At 45.7% G+C, this 21,628-nt stretch overlaps 2 protein-coding genes across 8 annotated transcripts in view; both read left to right on the forward strand.

Moving 5' to 3' along the window:
- Positions 1-820: 820 nt before the first annotated feature.
- On the forward strand, positions 821-14,018 carry dbf4b (DBF4B-CDC7 kinase regulatory subunit). Of its 2 annotated transcripts, none has more exons than XM_023835817.2 (13): positions 821-1,267; positions 2,390-3,338; positions 3,758-3,910; positions 4,142-4,342; positions 4,493-4,567; positions 4,795-4,864; positions 7,257-7,321; positions 7,454-7,487; positions 7,701-7,746; positions 8,589-8,729; positions 9,083-9,227; positions 9,777-9,904; positions 11,828-14,018. In XM_023835817.2, exons 3-13 carry the CDS (start codon positions 3,758-3,760, stop codon positions 13,137-13,139), a joined length of 2,370 nt encoding a protein of 789 aa, XP_023691585.2. In that variant the 5' UTR covers positions 821-1,267; positions 2,390-3,338; the 3' UTR covers positions 13,140-14,018. The 2 variants fall into 2 exon arrangements, with proteins under 2 accessions (XP_023691585.2, XP_023691587.2); XM_023835819.2 differs by having other exon boundaries at positions 823-1,267; positions 4,517-4,567.
- Positions 14,019-14,600: 582 nt separating this feature from the next.
- LOC111856118 (disintegrin and metalloproteinase domain-containing protein 11-like) overlaps positions 14,601-21,628 on the forward strand; it is a 36,354-nt gene continuing 29,326 nt past the window's right edge. For all 6 annotated transcript variants that reach the window (XR_011991786.1, XR_002841056.2, XR_011991787.1 and 3 more), the window contains exons 1-4: positions 14,601-15,035; positions 15,455-15,645; positions 18,707-18,789; positions 20,742-20,808. Coding sequence is in view for 3 of the 6 variants with exons in the window: in XM_023835801.2 (XP_023691569.2) it covers positions 14,978-15,035; positions 15,455-15,645; positions 18,707-18,789; positions 20,742-20,808 (399 nt within the window). In the remaining 3 variants the exon portion in view is untranslated. The remainder of the gene's footprint in view (positions 15,036-15,454; positions 15,646-18,706; positions 18,790-20,741; positions 20,809-21,628) is intronic.

Below are 21,628 nucleotides of genomic sequence, written 5' to 3' on the forward strand. Positions count from 1 at the left end.
TCCCACATAAAGACCAGACACTATTAGTCACAAAGGGCTCTTTAGTGAAATGTAAAGTTATGTTGTAGTTTGACTGTCTTTAAGAAGGGAGAACAGGATGCATGTTACACTACATTAAAATGGAAGGTTTATATTTACATAATTTAAAAGTTTTTAATTCATTTTGTAGGTTCATTTCATTTCCATTGAGTGTTAGACACACTTAAGCAATTAATTTTTCTACTGAAGTTTGTTTTGTAATGTTATTTTTTAAAGAAATGGAACATATTCATTGCCAATTTTCTTAAACTTACTATATGATTGTTATATTGGCTTTTTTTAAATAAACGGTTATCTTCTGCAAGTTACTTGTAATAAATAAAACTTGTAATAAATAATTTGCCAGAATATTTTCACAGTGTGTTGTAAAATGTTTTCCTGTTCTGTTAGTAGAGGGCTTTCAACATTTTTGAGTGGGCAGGCCTCTTGATCATTTAATGGCTCAGAGATGTTTAAACATTAATTTATTGTAATGATACAGTAGACCAGGGGTGGCCAATCTTATCCTCAAAGGGCCTGTGTGTATGCGGGTTTTTGCTGCAACTCCCTAATTAGATTACTAATTAGAGGACTGATTGGCTGATGAGTCCTCACACCTGGGTTTGAACAGCTGACCTACAGGTTATCCCAAAAACCTGCACACACACCGGCCCTTTGTGGATAAGACTGGCCATCCCTGCAGTAGACTATCCTCTGTAAGAGTGCCCCCTGAGTACCACTAACCATTCTACTGCCAACTCTGATTAAACTAATCTTAGACTAATCTAATCTTCAAGTTCATAAGATGATCTATGTTAAAAAAAATGTATGGTTGTGCAGGCTAGGACTCCAGTCCTGTGTATTGTGGAGTAATGTCACCTTGGGGCCCTCTGACCCTGCTCCCGAATTCTTTCTTGTATGTCCCTTTGGACAAAAGGAAATAGCTAACTTTCTCATCATAATAGTTTAAAGATACTTTATGGGAATCTGTTTCATGTTTTCCTCTGTTAAGTTTGTGGAACCTTAATATTGTAGAGTGACAATCCACTGGGAGTTCCTTGTGCACCAGCAGAGGGCGATCAGCACCAACAGGGAAATGGTAACTGTGGTTTCCGAACAGTAAACCATGAGGAGTGCTAACAGGACACAACTGGAGGCTGCTAATTTTCCCAGTCAGGGGGCAGCTCTGCTTTCCTTAGTGCATCTAGAAGCCTGTGGTGGGGAGATGATCAGGGAAAGAAGAAAAAGGGTGAGTTACTTATGTGGCCACTGCCCACAAAACTGGATAGTCTTACATTAGAACTGCATTACTGTTTTGTAAACGTAAGCGTAGGTGTCACTTTTGACACATTTCTGTCATGTTAACCCTGATTGTTTGCATAGTGAGTGAAGTATGTGTATCTGTCCTTAGTTGCAAAGACTAAGGAATTTGTGCCAGGAAGCACAAATTATACTCTCTGCCCTTCGGTGAACTAATGTTGCAGTGAGAAATCATAAACAAAAGTAGAAAATATGAGCACATCGCACATGTTCTGTTTTCCCTGCTATGTTCCAGAAATCTGATGACCTTCTTTTCATTTAGGTGGCTTTGAAAGGCCAGGCCCCTGCCTATCTAACAGGGCCGATGGCTGGATGTAATCCAGATATCAAAATGCAGTCATCCTTTTAATTTCCATAATAAGTTAAAAAAAAAACTGGATTTTAAGGCAACATTCATCTGAAGGGTTCATAATCTACACAAACATTTGTTAAGTAATGTAAAGGATTTCCATCTCTCAGTACATAGCCTAAATACAATAAAAAGTCCTGTTTTAGATTGATTTAACCTGGCTGGTCTTAGTTAAACTTACCTCTGGTTTTGTACCACTGTGTAACTGCTGTGTCTTTTGTGAGCCTGTGTGTTCTAAGCCTAAACTAAGGCAATTATACCGGAAAGGGTGATATATAAACACTGGTGGTATTAAATTAAAGCTCTTTAGATAGCCTCCTTAATTATGCTTCTTTGTGGAAGGTGTCCCTTCCCTCAGCTTAAGAGGCTCAGCGCAAATTATCTCTGACGTTTTTACATCTCTTTCATTTGATAAGAATAGTGCATGTTTGTATTACTGCTGTGAATTAACTTTTCAGGATTGAAGCATGGAATATTAAGCACCCAATAAAATGCTTCTAAAGCAGGAACATTTTAATATAAAAAATTGTGTCCATTTTCCAAACCGTTTCTTTGAACAAAAAGTGTCATTCAAATCAGGACATCAGTAGCGTCACTTTCGTACACAATGTTGCTTCTTTCAGCTGATTACAGTACATATTGGTAATGATGTGAAATCCTGCTCATTTTAACTTTTCATTCCTGTGTCATTCACTTGTGCAGGTGGGTCTCAGTGGTCCTGATACCACCCAGATGGCACTCAGGTCCATCCATTCAGCGTTTACAGTGAGCAACACTGTACAATAAATCAATCCGACTCCTGCCTTGTTAACCTGACCAAGATATGTGGTTGGAAGAAGTCTGTCAGTCCAAAGAAAACAGGTTCTATTCGTGATATCTCATAAAGGTGACTGATGGGTGTGTGAGTGTGTGTGAGGACAAGGCACTAAACAGGAACTGTATAACATGACATTTATGTTTTCTATTTCAGGCCGATGGCTGTAATTTATCGGACCTTTCCTTGTGCTCAGGTCTGACTTTGGGCACTTTGTGTAATTAAACATGGGCAAGAAGCTGTTGAGGAGTGGTTGCAGGGTTGCCGACTTCGGTCAGCTGGCTGGAGTGAGATTTTCAATTTGAGACAACTCCTGAACTCCGCACACTGATTTACGTGTATGTAATAGTTTTATTACCCTGTAAATAATCTGTAGGGTTTGCAAACTGCCCCAATGTTTTTGATGTAGTTAATTTTAGGTTTATGATGGAATAATATAGATTTGCCGTAAGATTTCTTGCATGAACGTGAGAGTCTGAAAGCGTGACCGTCACGGCAGATGCGCGAGAGTTGGCAACCCTGTGGTTGGAAAATGGATAAATGGTTTTTTAATCATCAGAAAAGGGGTGAAAGTTATCTTTTCTATATAGAATTAAGGAAAATGTGCAATGCCAATAATCGTATGTCTATTCATCGAAGGCTTGATCAATGAGCGGACAGGCCTACGTAGCAGCGATATATTGATCATTAACGCATAGGTATTTTGAATCGCTGAGAGTGAATTGTCCCAGTTGGCGAGCCATAGCACAGAGGGAATGTCCCGGATGCAAACAGGAGGGCAGTTTCAAAGCTTGATAATGGAGCTGGGAAGAACAGGGAGTGTGGAAGTCTGTTGAGGTCAGTTGTTAATTATTATTAAATGCTATTACTATAGATTTAAACAAAGGTTTTGACTCTTAAGATAATCATTATGTATGAGTTAGTTAACAGTGCACTATGAGGATTCGTGTTATTGTTATTTAAATACCTGTGCCGCCATGTGTTTATTTAATCCCCCAGCCAGCGAAACAAGTTATTGATGGCTAATGAGTTTTTATCATCATCATCTGTACCCCGGTGTTTGTGCACACTATACTTTTTAGTCAATTTGTGTACTATAAAGTTTACATTTGCACCAAATACGTTTTCAAATATCAGTTTGTGTTTTCAGTTTCGGGTAGTAATATTTGTTATTCGCTAAGGTAAGGTTTTGCGGTGGTGATGACATTGTGAGTGGTAAACAGCATAATGCAATGGTTCAGACGTTCTGTTGGCAGATGGAGGTCATGCAGCGCCGGCCGCGGGTGCAGGACCTGCTGGGGGCGCTGTCTCCGGGGGTGCGGCAGCTGGAGGGGAAGACTTTTTACCTGGATGCTGTGCGAAGCCGCTCCTCTGCCCTGCTTGCTGAGGCTATAGCCCGTCTTGGAGGGGTATGGAACCAGATGGGGGGAACAACCATGTTGGGAGTGGTGGGCCTGGCAATTTATTGGGGGCAACTTAATGTAACTGAAGGTCTAGCTTGCTGCAAGAGAAGTTTGCTTACCTTTTCAAATGAATACTGTATTTTTGGGCTGTTTGATGAGTCGTGATTTGTATATATGATGACATGATGGATGCAGATTGTGTTTCATGTCCAGTGTGATCGTTATGTCCCTTTGCAGAAAGTGGAAAGCTTCCTTAATAAGGATGTGACCTTTGTGGTCTCGGGGAGTCGGGACAACTGGCAGGGTTGGCAGTCTGTCCAGGAAGGGGAGGGCCCTAAGAAGGTTGCAGTGGACAGCCCCCCAGTTTCCTCCCGTCACCGGCAAGCTCAGGGCGGCTGCAGTGGCACCAGTCAGCGCACTGCTACTCCCAGACCTCAAGTAAGTTTCTCTCTCTTAACCATATCTGTTGCAGTCGTCTTTAACTGGAATTTAATACTGGAACGGTTTATCATTGTAGTCTTTCATATGCTGTATTTGGTCACACTGTAGTTGTAGTTGAATTTTTCAAAATGGTGTTTTGTTAACGAGCACCATACCATGCTGGCTGTGCAGGCGTACAGAAGCCGTGGAAGGGCCCTACTGGAGAGGGCCATCCGTAGCAATGTAAGTCCTCGTGCGTGAAACCTTCCATTATCTATAGTCTTTATGAAATCATTAATATGAAGAAGGCAAGGGTAAACGTGACAAGTTTAGTTTTGTTAAGTCGTCCTGAATTTGCCAGATGTGGTACTGGTGAGTTAAGGATGATGCTTATAATGGCAGCTCTCAGCTTCAGATGTGAGCCATTCGCACTGTTGGCCCTTGATAATCATTCCCGTGGTGTTGAGCAGGAACGCTGTTCGGGGACCAGTGTCCTGGCCAACGCTAGCTCCTGGGGCATCAAAATTCTCCATGTGGACGGTATCCTTTTTTTCCCAACAAAGACGGTCTTACTGTATGAGGAAACACTTCTGTTCGCTCGTTAGACACAGTTCGCATTGACGATGCAAAGAAATACATTATCTCGTGACCACCAGAATGTTTTGCCTGCAATAAGATCCTGTAACTGATTCTCTTTCGTAGAGGTTGCTTTTAAATAAATAGAAGCTTGTTTGTCAAGCTGCCAGCAGGGGGCAACATGGACATCAAGCTCACAAACTGCAGGAACAAAGGAATGAAGCAAAGCTACAAAAAAAATTGGATAATTTATTGGAAGGGACCTGAAAAAATTAGTTTTTGTTTTCCTTCTCCTGTGCTGTTGTCCTTCACTTATTAAAGTGATTTGTAATTAAGGACTAATTCGCTGGGGGATTCATGGTGGCTCAGTAGGTGGCGCTCTTGCCTCCCAACCCCAGGGTTTGAATCTATTCTACCTATTCTATGACTGTGGAGTTTGGAGGTTCTCCCAGAGCCCCCTAGTTTCACCCTGGGTCTCTGAGACATGCAGTAAGGCTGACTGACATCTCTAATGCCCATAGTGTGTAATTCCTATAACCTCCCAAAGTGGTGAGTAGGGTTGAGTATTGTTTGGGTTCTGATGTCGGTGCTAAAATGATTTAAAACTTTTAAATACTGTGCCGGTGCCTGAAGCAGTACCTTAAAAAAAAATAAAAGCACAAAACGAAGTTCGACATTCGCTGGGGCCGAAATCTGCATTGCAGTACGGTTCATTTTATAGGAACTGGTGCCATATTGTCACTGGGTGTCAGCACCTACCCCTAACAAACCTCTCTTTCTCAACATTGTTATAATAATTCCAAAAACAAAGATGTTAGCCTTTCATTGCTAAAGGCTTCTGACTTGCCACCAAATCATAAAGCTATATAGAGATGCATAATATATCGGTTAACATGTTGCTGTTGGCTGATATTATTTAAAAAAAAAAAAAAAAAAGATACTCAGAGCCAACATAAAGGTCATGTGACTGTATCACAATGATTATAGTATCAGATCAAACGGACACAGTTGATAGTACGGGCACACTGCTGGTCCTATGTCAGTAGGGTGTGGCACCCCCCCGCGGGCTGGATACATGCGGAAGGGAGTCATTCAGCTGTTGTATCCTCTTCTGCGGCAAGTCGGCCCACAGCTGTTGTAACTGGCCCTCAAGACCCTGCAGATTGGCACTGGGTCTGAGTTGACGTCTGAGCTGGTCCCACACATGTTAGATTGGGGAAAGATGGGGGGACCTGGCTGGCCATGGGAGGACCTCAACATGACGCAAGCAATAGACACGCATGCTGTGTGTGGATGGGTATTGTCTGTGTGAAAGACTGTACCAGGGTGCTGTCTCAGGAGGAGACATGCGGACGCAGGATGTCAATGACATAGCGCTGTGCTGTCAGGGTCCCCCGAATCACTGACAGAGATGATCTGAAGTCATACCCTATGGCTCCCCGCACCATGATGTCATACCCTATGGCTCCCCGCACCATGATGTCATACCCTATGGCTCCCCGCACCATGATGTCATACCCTATGGCTCCCCGCACCATGATGTCATACCCTATGGCTCCCCGCACCATGATGACTGGAGTAACGTAGGTGTCTCTCTGCACAACATTGGCAGGATTGGTCCTCTCCCCTCGACGCTGCCATACGCACACATGATGGTCATCTGGTAATGCAAAACAGAGAGTCATCGCTGAACATGGTACGATGGGACTTGTCATTAGTCCATACCTCCTGGTTCTGCACTGGTGTTGACAGCAGCCTAAGCATGGGACAGTGAACCCATAGTCCGGCTGATGCCAGTCAATGAGTCACAGTGCGGGATGACAGGGGGTGATGTAGAGAGTCCAGTGCCTGTGTCCAGATGGCAGGCGCAGATATCATGGGGTTCTGTAATGCTTGGTGCACAATACAATGATCCTTCGTTGGTGTGGTCTGTCTTGGGTGACCGGAACCTTCATGACGTGTGTGGGTGCTCTCACATGCCCATTGGTTCCAGCATTGGCAACTGTAACATCTGCATGCCCCACATGTCGGGCAATTGCAGGATACAACCACCCAACCTCATGAAAACCCACAATGGGACCCCAATCAAACTCCGTGAAGTGCTGGTAATGCTGTCTAATGCGCCCAGGAGGCATCTTCTGTGGTTCTGTGGTGACTAGACGTGCCAGCGCCCTGCAAATTGAATCATTTACATGCCCATCGCTGGTCTGCATGTGTGCCAAATTACATCCAAATCGGACCATTACTTCTGGGTGCTCCAGTTTTTTTGTCACTGTATATTTGCATCAGTTTGATACATTTTGCCACATAGGTGCACCACTAAATGTACAGATTGTCCCTTAAGTCCCTAGAGCAGAGTTCCTGCCATACTTGAACCAACTTACGGAGGAAAGTTCCCAGGCCAGAAGCAGGGAACTGCAGGTAACTTGGCATTTCTATTAGTCTGCGTTCTTCTTAAAAGTAATTTGTTTTCCCGTCATGGATGATGCAATGTTTTTGAAGAAGGCAATGCTGGAATGGTGGATGTTGACTTTGTATGCATTACTCCTACAGAAAACAGGGAAATCTTCGGCATGGGTTGTCAAAGGTCAGTAATGTTCAGCAGCTAAATAATGCAGATGATGTGGTGTCTCATGCTTTGGGTTATTTTTTGTGTATTAACAGTCGGTCCATGTGAAACATTCAAGAGGATGGCATTGTGAATGAACAGCCATGTTTTTTGCTAAATAACCCCCCCCCCACACACACACACACACACACACACACATTAACTGTCCTCTACTGCTTCTCTCATCACCAGCCGGAACCCTGAAGTCTCCCTACATTAAGATTGAGGATTCCAGCAGGTCAGTGGATGTTAGGTGGCGAAAAGATAAACCTGCTCAGTCTTCCCTTTCCAGCAGCCACTGCTGGCCCTGATAAAGGCTGCCTGTCTTCCTCTTAAACCCAGGCTGCTGAGTCATTGTAATAAATTGGAGTTGCTAAAATGTAGTTTAAAAAAAAAAAAAAAAAACCCCCCGTGCGGCTGGTGTCGTAATGGAAACCAGCAACCACCACCCCAGCTGGCCCCGGGTGTCCAGACTTTCCCCACTCAACTGCCCCTGACCCCCCGGGCATGTAAAGGGATCCTGTCAGGAGCCCCATGGTTAAAGTTTAAACACAATCAGGGGAGACACCTGGAACAGAGCCGGCGCTAATGTGCATGCATGTTGCCTGTGGGAGAGGGCTGAGGTTTCATCGCCGTTTCTGCCGCTGTCTGCTCGCCTGGAGGGACCGCAGGCCTTTCCGGCCGCACCTGCGGCTCGGTTAGTGAGCCGCCGGGGAAAGCGGGTGGGTGCTGCATAGCATGAACAAATCCACGCCTGATGCACCTTCACCTGCGGCGGCTGTGTTCCTCCTGCATGTTCCTCAGATGCACCACCTGCGATGGGCCTGTGGGACAGCAAGTCATCCTGAGGACGTTCTAGGTCTAGGTTTCTGTATTGGAAAGAAAGTCTCTGCAAAGTTGCTTGGCACAAAACCCCTCAATTTCCCCTCAAAACAAACAAATTGATGAATATCAGCAAGTTGTGTGTACATTTTTTTTTGTGAACAGCTTAGTAATTGCAGGATAGTTTTTCTATGTTTTTTAATGGCAGTTTGGTGTGTGCGCAGCATTTTGACGGCTCTTCCCGTCTTGTGTAAATAGGAAATACAGACCCCTTCACACGCAGTCAGCAGTCTTCCCCATGCTGGACTTCGCTGGCAAGTTTAGTCCGTTTGAGCCACCCGCCCCTCTGCCTCCTCCAAAGATGAAGAACCAGGAGGACGATCAACACAGCAAAGCAAAGTCAGTCGTCATACGGTCTCCACGTTGTGATCAGTTCTGCTTTACAGGATTACAGGCCAGGGGACTTTCGGTGACTCTGACTGTGCTGCAGTGACAACCTGACAAGTGAATGTTTGTTTTTTATTTGCAAACGTCTGATTTAGGTTGAATTGACAACAGTTACTGGTTTTGGTTAATGTGGTTTGGCATGCTGCCACGTTTAGTAGCCAGAGTTTGGTAATTCAGGTCCCCTGACTCTGTGACTGTGACTTTTACTCTCTGGACCTGAATTACCCAACTCTGTTAGTAGCGCATGTGTGTTTTTGGGGTGGGTTGAATGTAAGTCGTCTCCCACCTGCACCACAATGTTCCAGGAAAAGGAATGTGGATGCTGGAAGCAGCCGGGATGCAGTAGGACGGCACCTCCCGCTGACTCTGACTCCTTCGCCCCCCCGGGTGCGCAGGAAAACCCTGGGATTCTGCGAATGCTGCCAGCTCTCTTTCAAGGAAGAGGCAGAGGTGAGAGTGTGCCCCCGCCCCCTGGCGCTAACCCTGCGGACCCGCTGGGCACACAGCACTGCCATCCAGCAACACGGCAGGTTAATTAGGCCTTGCTGAGCTGTTGATTAAATTCTTGCTGTGATTTAGCACATCGTGGTATTTGCGGGTGCTGGAGGTTGTTTCTGCTGATTCACAGGTGAAAGGGGATCTCTTTTTGTAGAATAAAATAAACATATTTACATTAAAGACTTTTTATTGGTAAACACCCATGAGTAGTACTTACAGATTTTATTTCCACTGTTCTGTTTAGATATGTTTTACCGGTGCAACTGCATTACCTTATAAAACTCATGTAGCTGTTAAGTAATATTTAATCTGCACTGATACGTCATAAATCCTCAGTCACAAGGACGAGAATATACAGCCAGGTCCTGGACTTAGCAGTGAGACCCGTTCTTCACTGAGGGTATCAAAGGACGGACGGACGGAGGAGCCCTTTCTCAGCGTGTCTGCTGCGTGTAGCATTTGTGATTGTGTGATTCCCTGCTGCCTTGCTAACATCCACAGCACCTGCAGTCAGACCAGCACCGCCAGTTTGCCCGAGATGAGTCCCACTATGCCGTGGTGGACAGGCTGGTCTCCCTCATGCAGCCAAACTTTTCTGAGATCATGGTCCACGGCCACATGCTGATACGGTGAGTCCCAGCTTCCATTTATCTCCATACTGGCTGGCATCTGAGGTGACTTCTGTGCTTCTGCTAGGTGTAATTACACTGATGCGGTTTGTAATTGGACTTTAGGAATATAAACCAAGTTTAAGTATATTAACAAAAATGTACTAAGTAGCTTAACTGGTGACAGTGTGGGATATACTTCGTACAGTTGTACAAAGTGAAATTTCTTTTGCAGTTTATTCGAGTGCTATAATTGCTGTTCTTGTTTCCTTTATTTTAGCGTTAAATGTTATTTCCTGGCTGGCTCAGTGGTAAAGGTGTAACGATAGTTTACTCACCATTCGGTTCGATAGACGATTCAGGGCTCATGGTTCAATATGCTAACAATATATTCAGCTATATAGTACTGTTGGGCTGAACGTTGTACGGAAAATATGTAATCGCATTTTATATATATATATAATTTTTTAAAAGTGAAGCTTCCGTTCATTATTCAGTGTAATCGATTTAAAATGTGATGCAGCATTACCACATGAGATACTATCAACATATTAAATGGTCTATATTCTACTGTAAGGATGAGAACTTAAACATGTGAATTGCTTCCAACATGTACTTATTACTTTTTTAAAATTAGAAGACAACGATCAAACATTAAACACTTATCACATAAACTGACTGTTAAGCAAAATAAAGTAATAATAAAAATAAGATGATTTCAGTAAGACAAAAACAGTAGGGATCCTGTAGCTGCTTAGAACACAGTTATGACAGAATTCCATGGTTGTATAAAAGAGATTTACGTACGCAGATGTACTATGGAACTATGGAATTGTCATAATAACCACTCCATAAATAACAGGACCTTTCTGTAAACAATCTCTGGCCATGAAAAAGGTAGGCAGCATAGCCATTTTTTCACACCACAGAATTCCTTAGGTTTCCTTGGGTTTCGCGAGTTTCTTGTTTGCGAGCATATACATGGTCACCCTGGGTCACTTCTGTTTGGGGAGCATGACTAGCATGTGAGGAGCACAGCACTTTTGATTGATGAGAATGACTGTTGCACATAATGCAGTTCCCAAATTTCAGCCTTTGCGATTTGCTAATCGTATTGCCTCAAATCGTGATTTCGTTTTGAAATCAATAAATCATTCAACCCGATAATACTGAAAACAAACTAAGATCTCATAGTGCTTATTTATTCCTTATTAGGCATGCACATTTACAAAAAAAATGTTCAAAACATTCCTTTTTCTTTGTTTTTCCTTATTCAACAGACCCCAGTGCAAAAAGCAAAAATAGTCTCAATCCCTTAACTTAAAAGCGTTTTTTTTTTTTTACAATAGATCCCTGCATTCTTGAAACCGAAAAAATAAGAATAAATCAGAATGTTCTTAATGTATAAACAATATATAAGACTGGAAACAAAGATCTGTTATTCCTTTTTAGGCTCATTTAAAAGAAAAGCTGTTTTATAACCATTTCTTTTTTCTTCCAGTTTTTTCTTATTCTGTGTAATGCAAAATGCAGATATAAAAACTGAGATTACACCTTCTTGCATTAACATTAATAAATTATTTTATGCCACGGTGCCTCGTTACACCCCTACAATGCGTATCCTCATATTTTTGAATTGCAAATATATTGTGCTTCAGTGCATTGTGGCACATCTGCTCAGTGTGTTTCACTGCTGTCGTACATCTTTAGGGATTGGGTGCTTGAATCCTGCCTCCAATCTGTATGCAGAGTCTGCATGTTCTGCCAAAGTTTATGCAGTACTCTGGTGACTGTAAATTGCCCATAGTATTTTGTGAGAAAGACTGAGTATGTGCCCAGTGACAGACTGTCCCTGTACTGGAAGACGGAGGAATAGATTGTGCTTTTTCAGGCTGGTAGCTATCAGTGAGATGATCATGTTGTGTGGATTTGTTGCCCTGCCAGGTCTCCTCCTCGATTTCTCCACGCACATCCAGGCCTGGACCTAGAGCCCCAGGTGAACAGTGACGCAGATCTGGCCTTGCAGGCCCTGCTGTCGCCGCTCCAGCCAAACGGCAGCCCAGCTGCCCAGGAAATGGAAGATTCGAGGTCCACCTCCATCACGACGAGCGCTGCCCCTTCCGTCTCACCAAAGGAGGAAGCGCTGAAGTCAGTGCTAGCGGATTTCACTGCCTGCATCACAGCACCTAGCACTGTGCCCCCTCCTCAGCAGTCCTGTAACCCCCAGACCAGGACTGCATGTGGGACCAGAGGTGGTGAAGCAGCATCAGGGCCCATGGAGCTTCCAGAGGACGGGGCAAAGTGTAGCTCAGTGCCCAGCCCCGGGCCCTTGATGCCCCGAAATGGCAGAAAACGTGGCAGGTCATACAGTCAGAGTCCCAGGGTGAGCAAGAAGCGGAGGACCACAGCGTCAGTGGCCTTCAGCGGCTGTGCTGCCGTCCCGGCAGTCCTGCACGGGGAGCCTTACCTGAGACCCCCCCTCAACGTGCGGGTGACTCCGCCCCCTGCCAGCTCCCAGGGTCTCACCACGCCACCTCCTGGAGAAGCTTGCGGCTCAGATCAGCTTGTGTACGCCGTGGTGAGACCGGATACGCGTCTTGCTGCAGGTGACATTCCATGTACGTCTACTGAAGATGACCTTCTCCTTGGTGCACGCCGGGCCCCCGCAGAAGGTCTTTGTAATGAGATGCTGCTACCTGTAACACCCTCTGCCTCCGGGGGGCAGCTGGGTTTAGTGTCATCTGGCTTGGCGCTCGGTAAACAATCTGATCCACCGCTGACCCCTTTGGGCTCAACTCATAAGGCGACTTTACCCGTCAACGGTACCTCAGCGGCCGCTCTGCACCTGGCCGTCCCACCCCAGCCCTCCCCGCCACCTTTTCCGTTGGTACCCCTCCTGGAGGACAGTCCAGATTCCAGCCCTGCCCCTCTGTCCCACTCATTCTCCTCCGTCCACATTGAAGCCTCCCTGCTCCCAGACCCCTCGACCTGCTCCCCGTCCTCCTCTGTGGCGTCAGACTGGGACTGCAACCTGCTCTCCTGGATGTCCCGACCCACTGCGAGAGGAGGCTGCGTTCTGGACCTGGAGTTTCTACAGAGGCCCTGCATGACCGTGCGGGATGTGGGATACGAGTCGCGGCTCTGCTCTGTGCTGCACCCCCCAACCCCACCTCGGTCCCTCTGTGAGGACGACACAGACCCCGCCGTGCCCTTCAGGACTTTCGAGCTCTCTGCAGAAACCCCTGTCACTCAATGACAGCATTCAGCATCAACAATGAACCTCAAGAGTTTGGAATAGGGATGGAGTTTTCTGTGATGTAGCCTGTCGCTGGTGTGTATTTGTTACGCCGCAGTGTTAAGCTGCACCACCTGTGTCGGGCGGCTTTGACATTAACTGGCAGCTGGACGTCTGTTATGCATTAACCCCATCAGAGTGTTAATGTCAGTGGCAGCCGACTGCAGTGACTCTCAAGCTTTATGTCAGCTAGCCTACCTGGCACCTTTTAGTGTTAACAGTGTTTCTGTACTATACTCAGTAGAATAATATCTGAGGGTTACTGGGAAGCTCGGTCCATTAGTCTAAGTCTTACAGCTGGGCAGAGTTCAGTGAACCCCCCCTTCCATATTGATTTTGTAATATTTTTTATATGAGAGAGGTGTCTATACTCAGAGACCCATGTGAATGTAGATAAGTCAGCATCTTTTGTTTTCCGTGAAGTTAAAAGGATGATCCGTCTCCCTTTCTGAATGAAGGTTCTCTCAGTTCTGGCATCAGAATTCCTCGCTCACTTTCAGCCCGGCACCAGCTTGTCCGGGCAGCATCCGCGATCCGTGTTGTCATGAAACGATGCTTCCCAGAACTGGCTATTTACAGGTTCTATATGAAGCTACTGTATTTTGACCCACCAGGCCCTTGGTCGGGGGGGGGGGGGGGCGGGCATCGTGGCTGGAGAGCTGGTGACTGCTTCATTTAGGTCCAGCCCCCCAGGTACAGGGTCCCCTCAGGGTGGAGGGGGTCATGTTCATGTTGAGAATGTCAACAAGCTGCAGTATTACAGAAGAACTGTTTGGAATGTCTGTTTTGGTTTTACTGATCTTATGAAATAAACCTGAAATAAAAAGTGATCTTCAGGCATTTGTTTTACTCTCTGTTCTGGAATTCTCTGTATTGAGTGGTGTCTGTCTCAGCACTGGCCTAATCAGATAGCCCATCTGGCCTAATCAGATAGCCCATCATTTAAGTATGGCCATATAGGATATAGCGTATGTCTTGTGGTAATGAAGAAACTAAAGGACTTGGGCTTTGGGGTGACAAAATCTCGGTAGGCCTATATTACTTATTCTGATATGCAAATAAGCAGAGATGGAGATCTGATTGTGTATGTGCCTGTGGTTAGAAATACCAATAATTACAGGAATAGTTAAATTTTACTTTGTTCCCCCTATTTCTATTAATTGCCTTTCTGCCTTCCATGCATAGATGAAGTGAATTTTTCGCCGACAAATTATCGTTTTTTTTTCTTTCTTCAATTTGGTCAATCCTCGTCCTTTGACAATCACTTTTTTTTGCTATAAACGCAGCAAGTTGTTCTACTGGAAATTGTAGGTGTTTTCTCAGAACACGAGAAGGAGGAGGAGGAGGAGGGATACTCTATGGGAAAAAGGGAGGGCTCTGCAGGGCCCACGTGTTCCCCCAAGCGCAGATCCGACGCTCCTCTCCCCTCCCTCTCTAGCCGCCGCTTGCAGAACCGCAGTGGTGGCGAAGACGAATGACCCTCGCACCCTAGCTGGAAATCATGTCCGTGTACATAGTTCTCCCCCCTCCGCACACTTTTTGCGTTTTCGCTTCCGATTTCCATTCACTGACTGTTACTGCGTCCTTTTTCCGCACGGTCACGATGCTCTTCAGATTTGCCAGGGGGGCTTTTTATAACTAAAAAGCAGCAATGCCGGGGGAAATACGAGAAAACCGTTAGAGCTTTAATATCAGCTGTATTTTTCATCGTCATCCGCAGTTCATCTTTGATCCCCCTCCCCATTATACACTGTTCATTCCTCGCACTTCATGTCATTCCTGGGGACTATGTGAACATCATGCTGGCGATGCGGTGTCTGGTGTTTGCTGCAGTGAGTGCACGCTTTGCCGTGACAGGTAAGGGAGACGGAGTGAGGGAGGGGAAAAGACGCAAAGCTTCTCGTTTATCAACTTTTCTCCTCCCTTGACACGTTCAGTGTTTTGCACCAATAATCACTTTTCCTACTTTTAATAACGATTCGGCGGTAAGTCACTGCTGGCTTTTGTCGGTTCGCATTTGCGTCCTTCTCGTCAGCTGAAGCGATGCGATGGATTTGCTGCATTGACAGATTTTTCCCCGCAGCTTGTCTGCCGAGCTAAAACCGTACTGTATATAAAACGGCAATGGCAAAAAAAAAATCGTTCGTGCTATCCAGTTGGGCGTTTATTGCAATTGATACATTGCCTTGGTAGTCACGTTTTTAATTTACGATAGCAAAACAGATTGATTAATCACCTCCCCCGCCACCTTGCCTGCAATGTGTCCTGCATTTCAGCCTGGAGCGTCCCCGTGGTGGCGGATGAGGGGGCATGGCAATGGCCAGCGCCGAAGGACCACGGGGACCGGACCGGTTCCGAAGAGGAGGTCACCAAACCCAAGCGGCTCCTGCAGCAGATCGATTCAGATGGAGAAGTTATTCACAGCCGTCTGGACACCAGGGTGAAAAATACCACGGAGGGGGCACAGGTGAGTGACAACTAACTGTCCCTAACTTCTGGTTTCATTGTATCAAAACGTTGATCGATTTGAAATGGATATGAAGTATGGTAGTGATGCAGTCATTTATCTACATGAAATCCTCTGGGAAATTCCATAAGGAATTTTTTGAACACTTCAAAAGTTGGACTATATTTAGACTTCTTCAGGTAACACCATAAATGTCCCCAGGAGAGACATCAGTACTTGTGTCTTTCATTTTGTCCTGTAATCAGTGGTGCTTGACTCTGTTCAGCTCACACCTTCCAGCCTTCTACTCACTTCTTGAAATTCCACCTGCTTAGTACACCCCCCCGACCCCCGACCCCCGTATAAGCGCTGCTAGACTGATCATCTAATAATCAAGTAGTTCCTGAATTTGAGTAATTATTGTCTCTGTAGTAGGTGTTGTCTTTGCCGATGCTTGCCTCCGAAATTAGATGCGGTTTGTGGAGTCACAGATGCACCGAAGCAGGACGACAGTCAGGGGCTTAGTGCTCAGGCGGGGCCGCCTACAAACAGCTGTACACCAGCATCACCCGTGGGGACGTGTGACATATGACATATGGATGCACTTTTGAGCGGTTTTGCTCCACGGTATGGTTGCTGGATTTTGAGTAACTGCTAACACAGAAATAGTTTTAAGTATTATGTTAGAGAAGCACTGCCCCAATACTGATCATTAAAATGACCGTAAAGGGTTGTGTTATAGTCGGTGAAGTAGTCTGTAACGGAGAGGTGTGTGGCTCAGTGCGTTCGGACGCTGTGCCTGTGGTCAAAAGGTTGCTGGTTCAAGTCTTGTGCTTGGTTCCTGAGCAAAGCCCTTAGTCCCTGCTGCTTCAGGGACTGGCTTTCTCAGTTGTATGTTGCTTTGGATAAGATTGTCCTCTAGATATGGAGAAGTAGATGCTGTGGTGCAGACCTCTTATGGTGCATGAAGACCCTTAAATGTGAGGTGTTCTGTGATGGGGTGACCTCGTGGTTTAGGTATGCTGTTCTTTAAAGAAATTTAATTGGCAGCTGATTTGAACAAAATTTCAAATGCAGATGCAAAATGGAACAATAATGCAACAAGTAGGTATGACTTCAATCCTAAAAAAAAACCAGCGAGCATATGTGAGCTCAGTGAAGGAGATCCTGAAGCATTTCCATGTTAGGATAGGGTTAGGGATCTATTGATATTCAGGGGTATGTTGAATAATTAACCTGTCGGTAAACTGGAGAGCGGACGTGGGGAGTGTTGCACTCCATCCTAGTGATGAAAAACGAGTGAAAAGGAGAAATACCTTAATTGCTTAATAGAATGTGTTATCAGAGGTCATTAGCCTAATTAAAGGTACAGGTTGAGTGAAGGTGAGGCTAGTGTCAGTTCTGGTAGCACACACTGTTTGTTATGGTGTCTGTCCGTATTGTATTTTCAGGCAGGGACCCCTTGATGATTTCTGAAGTGTGTCTCTTGGCTGTGTGTGTGTGTGTGTGTGTGTGTGTGTGTGTGCACATGTGTGTGTGCGTGTGCGTGTGTGTGTGTTTGTGAACACCGCAGTGTTTGACTACATGCTGCACAGGTTCTGCAAGAACCCGCGATCTTCCTGGAGGGGGGTCGTGATCCTAAATCGGTGTGCCTGTTGCCCCACTGCCTGCTTGCCCCTAGGTGACAGATTGCCTGGGGCCCTCCCCAGCACACAGGCGTGCCCTCGCAAGGCCCCGATGCCCCTGATTACGTTTCACACCTTGCCCTCTCCTGTTACCACCTCTATAAATATTGTCTGTCAATCAATGTCCGTCTCTCACCGGTCATCGCAGTCAGGCGACCTTGGTCTGCCCTGAGCATATGTTTCGCCCGTCTCCGGCTCCCGCACGAACCAGATCGGGGCAAGGTTTCATGTCCTGGGCAAGGGACTGGATGCCCTCTTGCCAGCCAGGTGAATGGCCCCTGTCCTATTTCTGGAAACTGTTTAAGGAAATGGAGTCTAGTTCTGTCTTATCCTGTGGTGCCCTGGCACTCCAGTTCTCAATAGGCCATTCTAACCAATGCTCCTGAATTTATGTAATTATTGTCTTTGTTGTACTGTATGTATTCATACATGATTTCCAACAGTTTTTGAAACGCAACAGAATTACCATGAGGTTTAGACTCCAGGAGGCAAACAAACTCAATCGCGGTACAGGCAGTCCCTGGGTTAAATATGTCCGACTTACGGACAACTCGTACCTACTTCATACTTACGAACGGACTGCTGTAAAGCCTATCATATAAAAAATACGGGGGGCTTTGTGACGCTCGTGAAAACATTGTGCTCCTTCGGTGCTTCATCATAGTACTGTATGTGGTTACTTCTACTGTATTATTATTATTAATATTATTACAAATTAATTATTATTATTAATAATAAATAATAATAATAATAGATAGACAGAAATTTAAATACAGATTTAGGGAATGGATCTCATTTGTAATCTGGGGACTGCCTGTCATCCCGTCTTTACTTTCTAGGTCGATAATAATTGCTGCAACTAACCTCTGTTAATATAACGGCAGATAAAAAGGAACTGGTCACCAGTTAGGGACTGGGAGCCATAGCCCACCCGGCCCACGCGAGCAGTCAAGGTCCCTCCACTGCACCCACAACCTCAGTATTTCTGTTCACATACTTTTTAAATCATCACAATGTTTCATTCTTTCATCCTCTGTGACAGCGGGTTCGTTTGCAATTGTGACCAGTCTTGCAAACCTCGCACACCTGCGCCTGTAACCTTTATTATAAACGCCCCCTCCCCATTTTAACCTTTAAATGTCCTGTGACATCACTACTGGATAGTAACTGGTTGTTAGTCATTTTCTAATTACCATGGAAAAATTAACTCTGATGGTCGGACCACTGTTCCCTATTACTCACACACTAACTAACGTGTCGCTAATTAGATTGGAAGAACATTAATGTCATTGTGGCTTTAAGGATGAGATAGCCAATAAACTGGGGTTTGTTTTTCAGTGACGCACCGTAAACATTGGCATTTGTTCTGCCCTGTAAGCGACTCTCTGTGCCCTCAGGCTCAGCCCCTCCATCTGGCCCAGAGCAGTTTCCTGGTGGAAGCCTTTGGGACCTCCTTCATCTTGGACCTGGAGTTAAACCAGTGAGTGGATCCTTTGGACTTGGACGTGTGATGCTGTCTTCATGCTCCAGTTGATGCGTTTGCTTGTAGTCTCTCTAAAAAAAGAATGACCATATGGAGATAGAAGGGTATCGACGGGAGCCATTACTGTGAGGTCCCAGGCATGCGTGCATGCACACACCACACTCATACACGCACACACCACACTCATACACGCACACACCACACTCATACACGCACACGCCACACACATACACACCACACTCATACACTCACACACCACACTCATACACACATACACACCACACTCATACACGCACACACCACACTCATACACGCACACGCCACACACATACACACCACACTCATACAAGCACACGCCACACACATACACGCACACACCACACTCATACACGCACACACCACACTCATACACGCACACGCCACACACATACACACCACACTCATACACGCACACGCCACACACATACACACCACACTCATACAAGCACACGCCACACACATACACGCACACACCACACACATACACGCACACACCACACTCATACACGCACACGCCACACACAAACACGCACACGCCACACACATACACGCACACGCCACACACATACACGCACACACCACACACATACACGCACACGCCACACTCATACACGCACACGCCACACATATACATGCACACGCCACACTCATACACGCACACGCCACACTCATACACGTACACACCACACACATACACGCACACACCACACTCATACACGCACACGCCACACACAAACACGCACACACCACACACATACACGCACACGCCACACACATACACACACCATACACATATACATGCACACGCCACACCTACACTCACATGCCACACTCATACACACCACACACATATACGAACACTCTACACACCTACACGCACACGCCACACATATACATGCACACGCCACACCTACACACACACGCCACATACATACACGCACACTCTACACCAGGGTTCTTCGACTCTGGACCTTGATTCCAAATCCAGGCCTTGTTTTCAGTTCTCCCAGGTAGTTGTTTAATAATTACTGACTCTGATTGGTCAGAGGCTTCACACCTAGCTCACAGGTAAAGGAAGGCTGGAAAACCAGCAGTGCTCGGACCTCGAGGACCGTGAGTTGAATAACCCTGCTCTACACACATACACGCACACGCCACACATATACATGCACACGCCACACCTACACGCACACACCACACTGATACACGCACACACCATACACATACACGCACACGCCACACACATACACGCACACGCCACACACATACACGCACACGCCACACTCATACACACACGCACAGTCCCCACTATTGCTAAGTACATCATTCCACTGCTTCCTCCTCAACCCCAGGAGAAGTTGTGTGATCAGCACATTGCATTATTCATGTTTGTAAAATGTAGAGCTCCCCCCATAATGAACACAAAACCCTAAGGTACTGTACACCATGCAGGACAGGGGGTGAGATATCGGTTACTCTAAGCAGATTGTGATGAAGAGGAGGGTTATGACTCCATTAACCATCATGAAGCTGTAACACTGATAAGGCCGGTCATTTGTCTGGAGTGTATGTCACATTGGTGCTCGCTTACCCCGCATGCTGCGGCTGTATCTACTGCATGAATCATTTAAAGTTCGACTGAAATTCTCAGCTGTCAGAAAATCACCGGTGAGCATCCAACGGTCATCCATGGCGTGTCCGGTGTGTGCGTGTTAGCCTGTGGTTAGAGGAGCACACCTAAGTCCAGAAGTGCAGTGGGAATTCATGCTGTCACACGCCACTGTGCAGGCAAAGACCTCAGAAATAACAACAGACCAACCCGGTCTAGGTTGAGAAAATCAACACAGCGTCTGTGGCTATACTTGTGCCTATTAAATGACTCTCAGATAATGTTTCTGTTCCCTGCACAGCAACCTCCTGTCTTCGGATTATGTGGAGAGACACTTTGACAAAGATGGAAAGCCGTCACAGACCTTGGTAGGAGAAGAAGCTGGCTGAGGATCTGGGGGGGAGGGGGGATTGACAGAGTTAGCTACTGGTTATCAGCATACGGTTTTAGCTGTGGGTTGGGGCATATTATAGGATGAGATATGGTTAGGCACTAGGAGACTCATTTTGTAGACTTTCGATCTACAGACTGGCTTGTTCATCCACCTTCCAGCTGCTTATCCAGTAGAAGATCACAGGATTATCTGCTTATACTGACGTAAAATAGTAAAATGGCAAAGTGAAAACCAGCTTTATAAATACTACTTTTAATTAATCTGTCACGTTACAGTCTGAGCTGACTTTGTAAACAGGATGTTGCATTAATTTTTGTATAATATTGTAATTTCTTTAACTTATGAATGCATTTTTGTATCTCAGTGTTTATGCCGTTTCAAGAGCACGATTCCAACAATTTTCAAGAACATTTCTGTGGACCTGGTGAGCTTTGGAAATTTAATGCAAGTTCTTCGCTGGATTAGATGAGGACTGAGTTGTGGAAATGTGCTCTTCATTTGCGGCGTGTGGAGGTCATGCTTCCCCCAACTGGGACGCCGATGAACCCATGTCCCAGTCAGGCTGACTCACTGCCCTGAATGGGGATGCAGATCAAGGCGGCACTAATGGGTCGGATGAAAGACTGAAATAAACGGAAATCATTTAGAGGAATCTGTATATGCTTATTACAGCAGAAGTGAGGATATTGACTTTCAATAGGGAAAAGGATTTACTGCCTTAGACATTCGGTCTGACAGCCGCTGCAGCTTAATACCACAAACCTCGAATCGCCATGCAGCTGCCTGCTGCACCT

This window comes from Paramormyrops kingsleyae, chromosome 5 (assembly GCF_048594095.1).
Source record: "Paramormyrops kingsleyae isolate MSU_618 chromosome 5, PKINGS_0.4, whole genome shotgun sequence".
Lineage (NCBI taxonomy): Eukaryota > Metazoa > Chordata > Actinopteri > Osteoglossiformes > Mormyridae > Paramormyrops > Paramormyrops kingsleyae.

Coding starts and splice junctions, on each gene's coding strand:
- dbf4b (XM_023835817.2), top strand. CDS start 3,758: ATGGAGGTCATGCAGCGCCGGCCGCGGGTGCAGGACCTGCTGGGGGCG. Junction 4,343..4,492: donor CTGCTACTCCCAGACCTCAA/GTAAGTTTCTCT, acceptor TTTGTTAACGAG/CACCATACCATGCTGGCTGT. Junction 7,488..7,700: donor TTCGGCATGGGTTGTCAAAG/GTCAGTAATGTT, acceptor TCTCATCACCAG/CCGGAACCCTGAAGTCTCCC.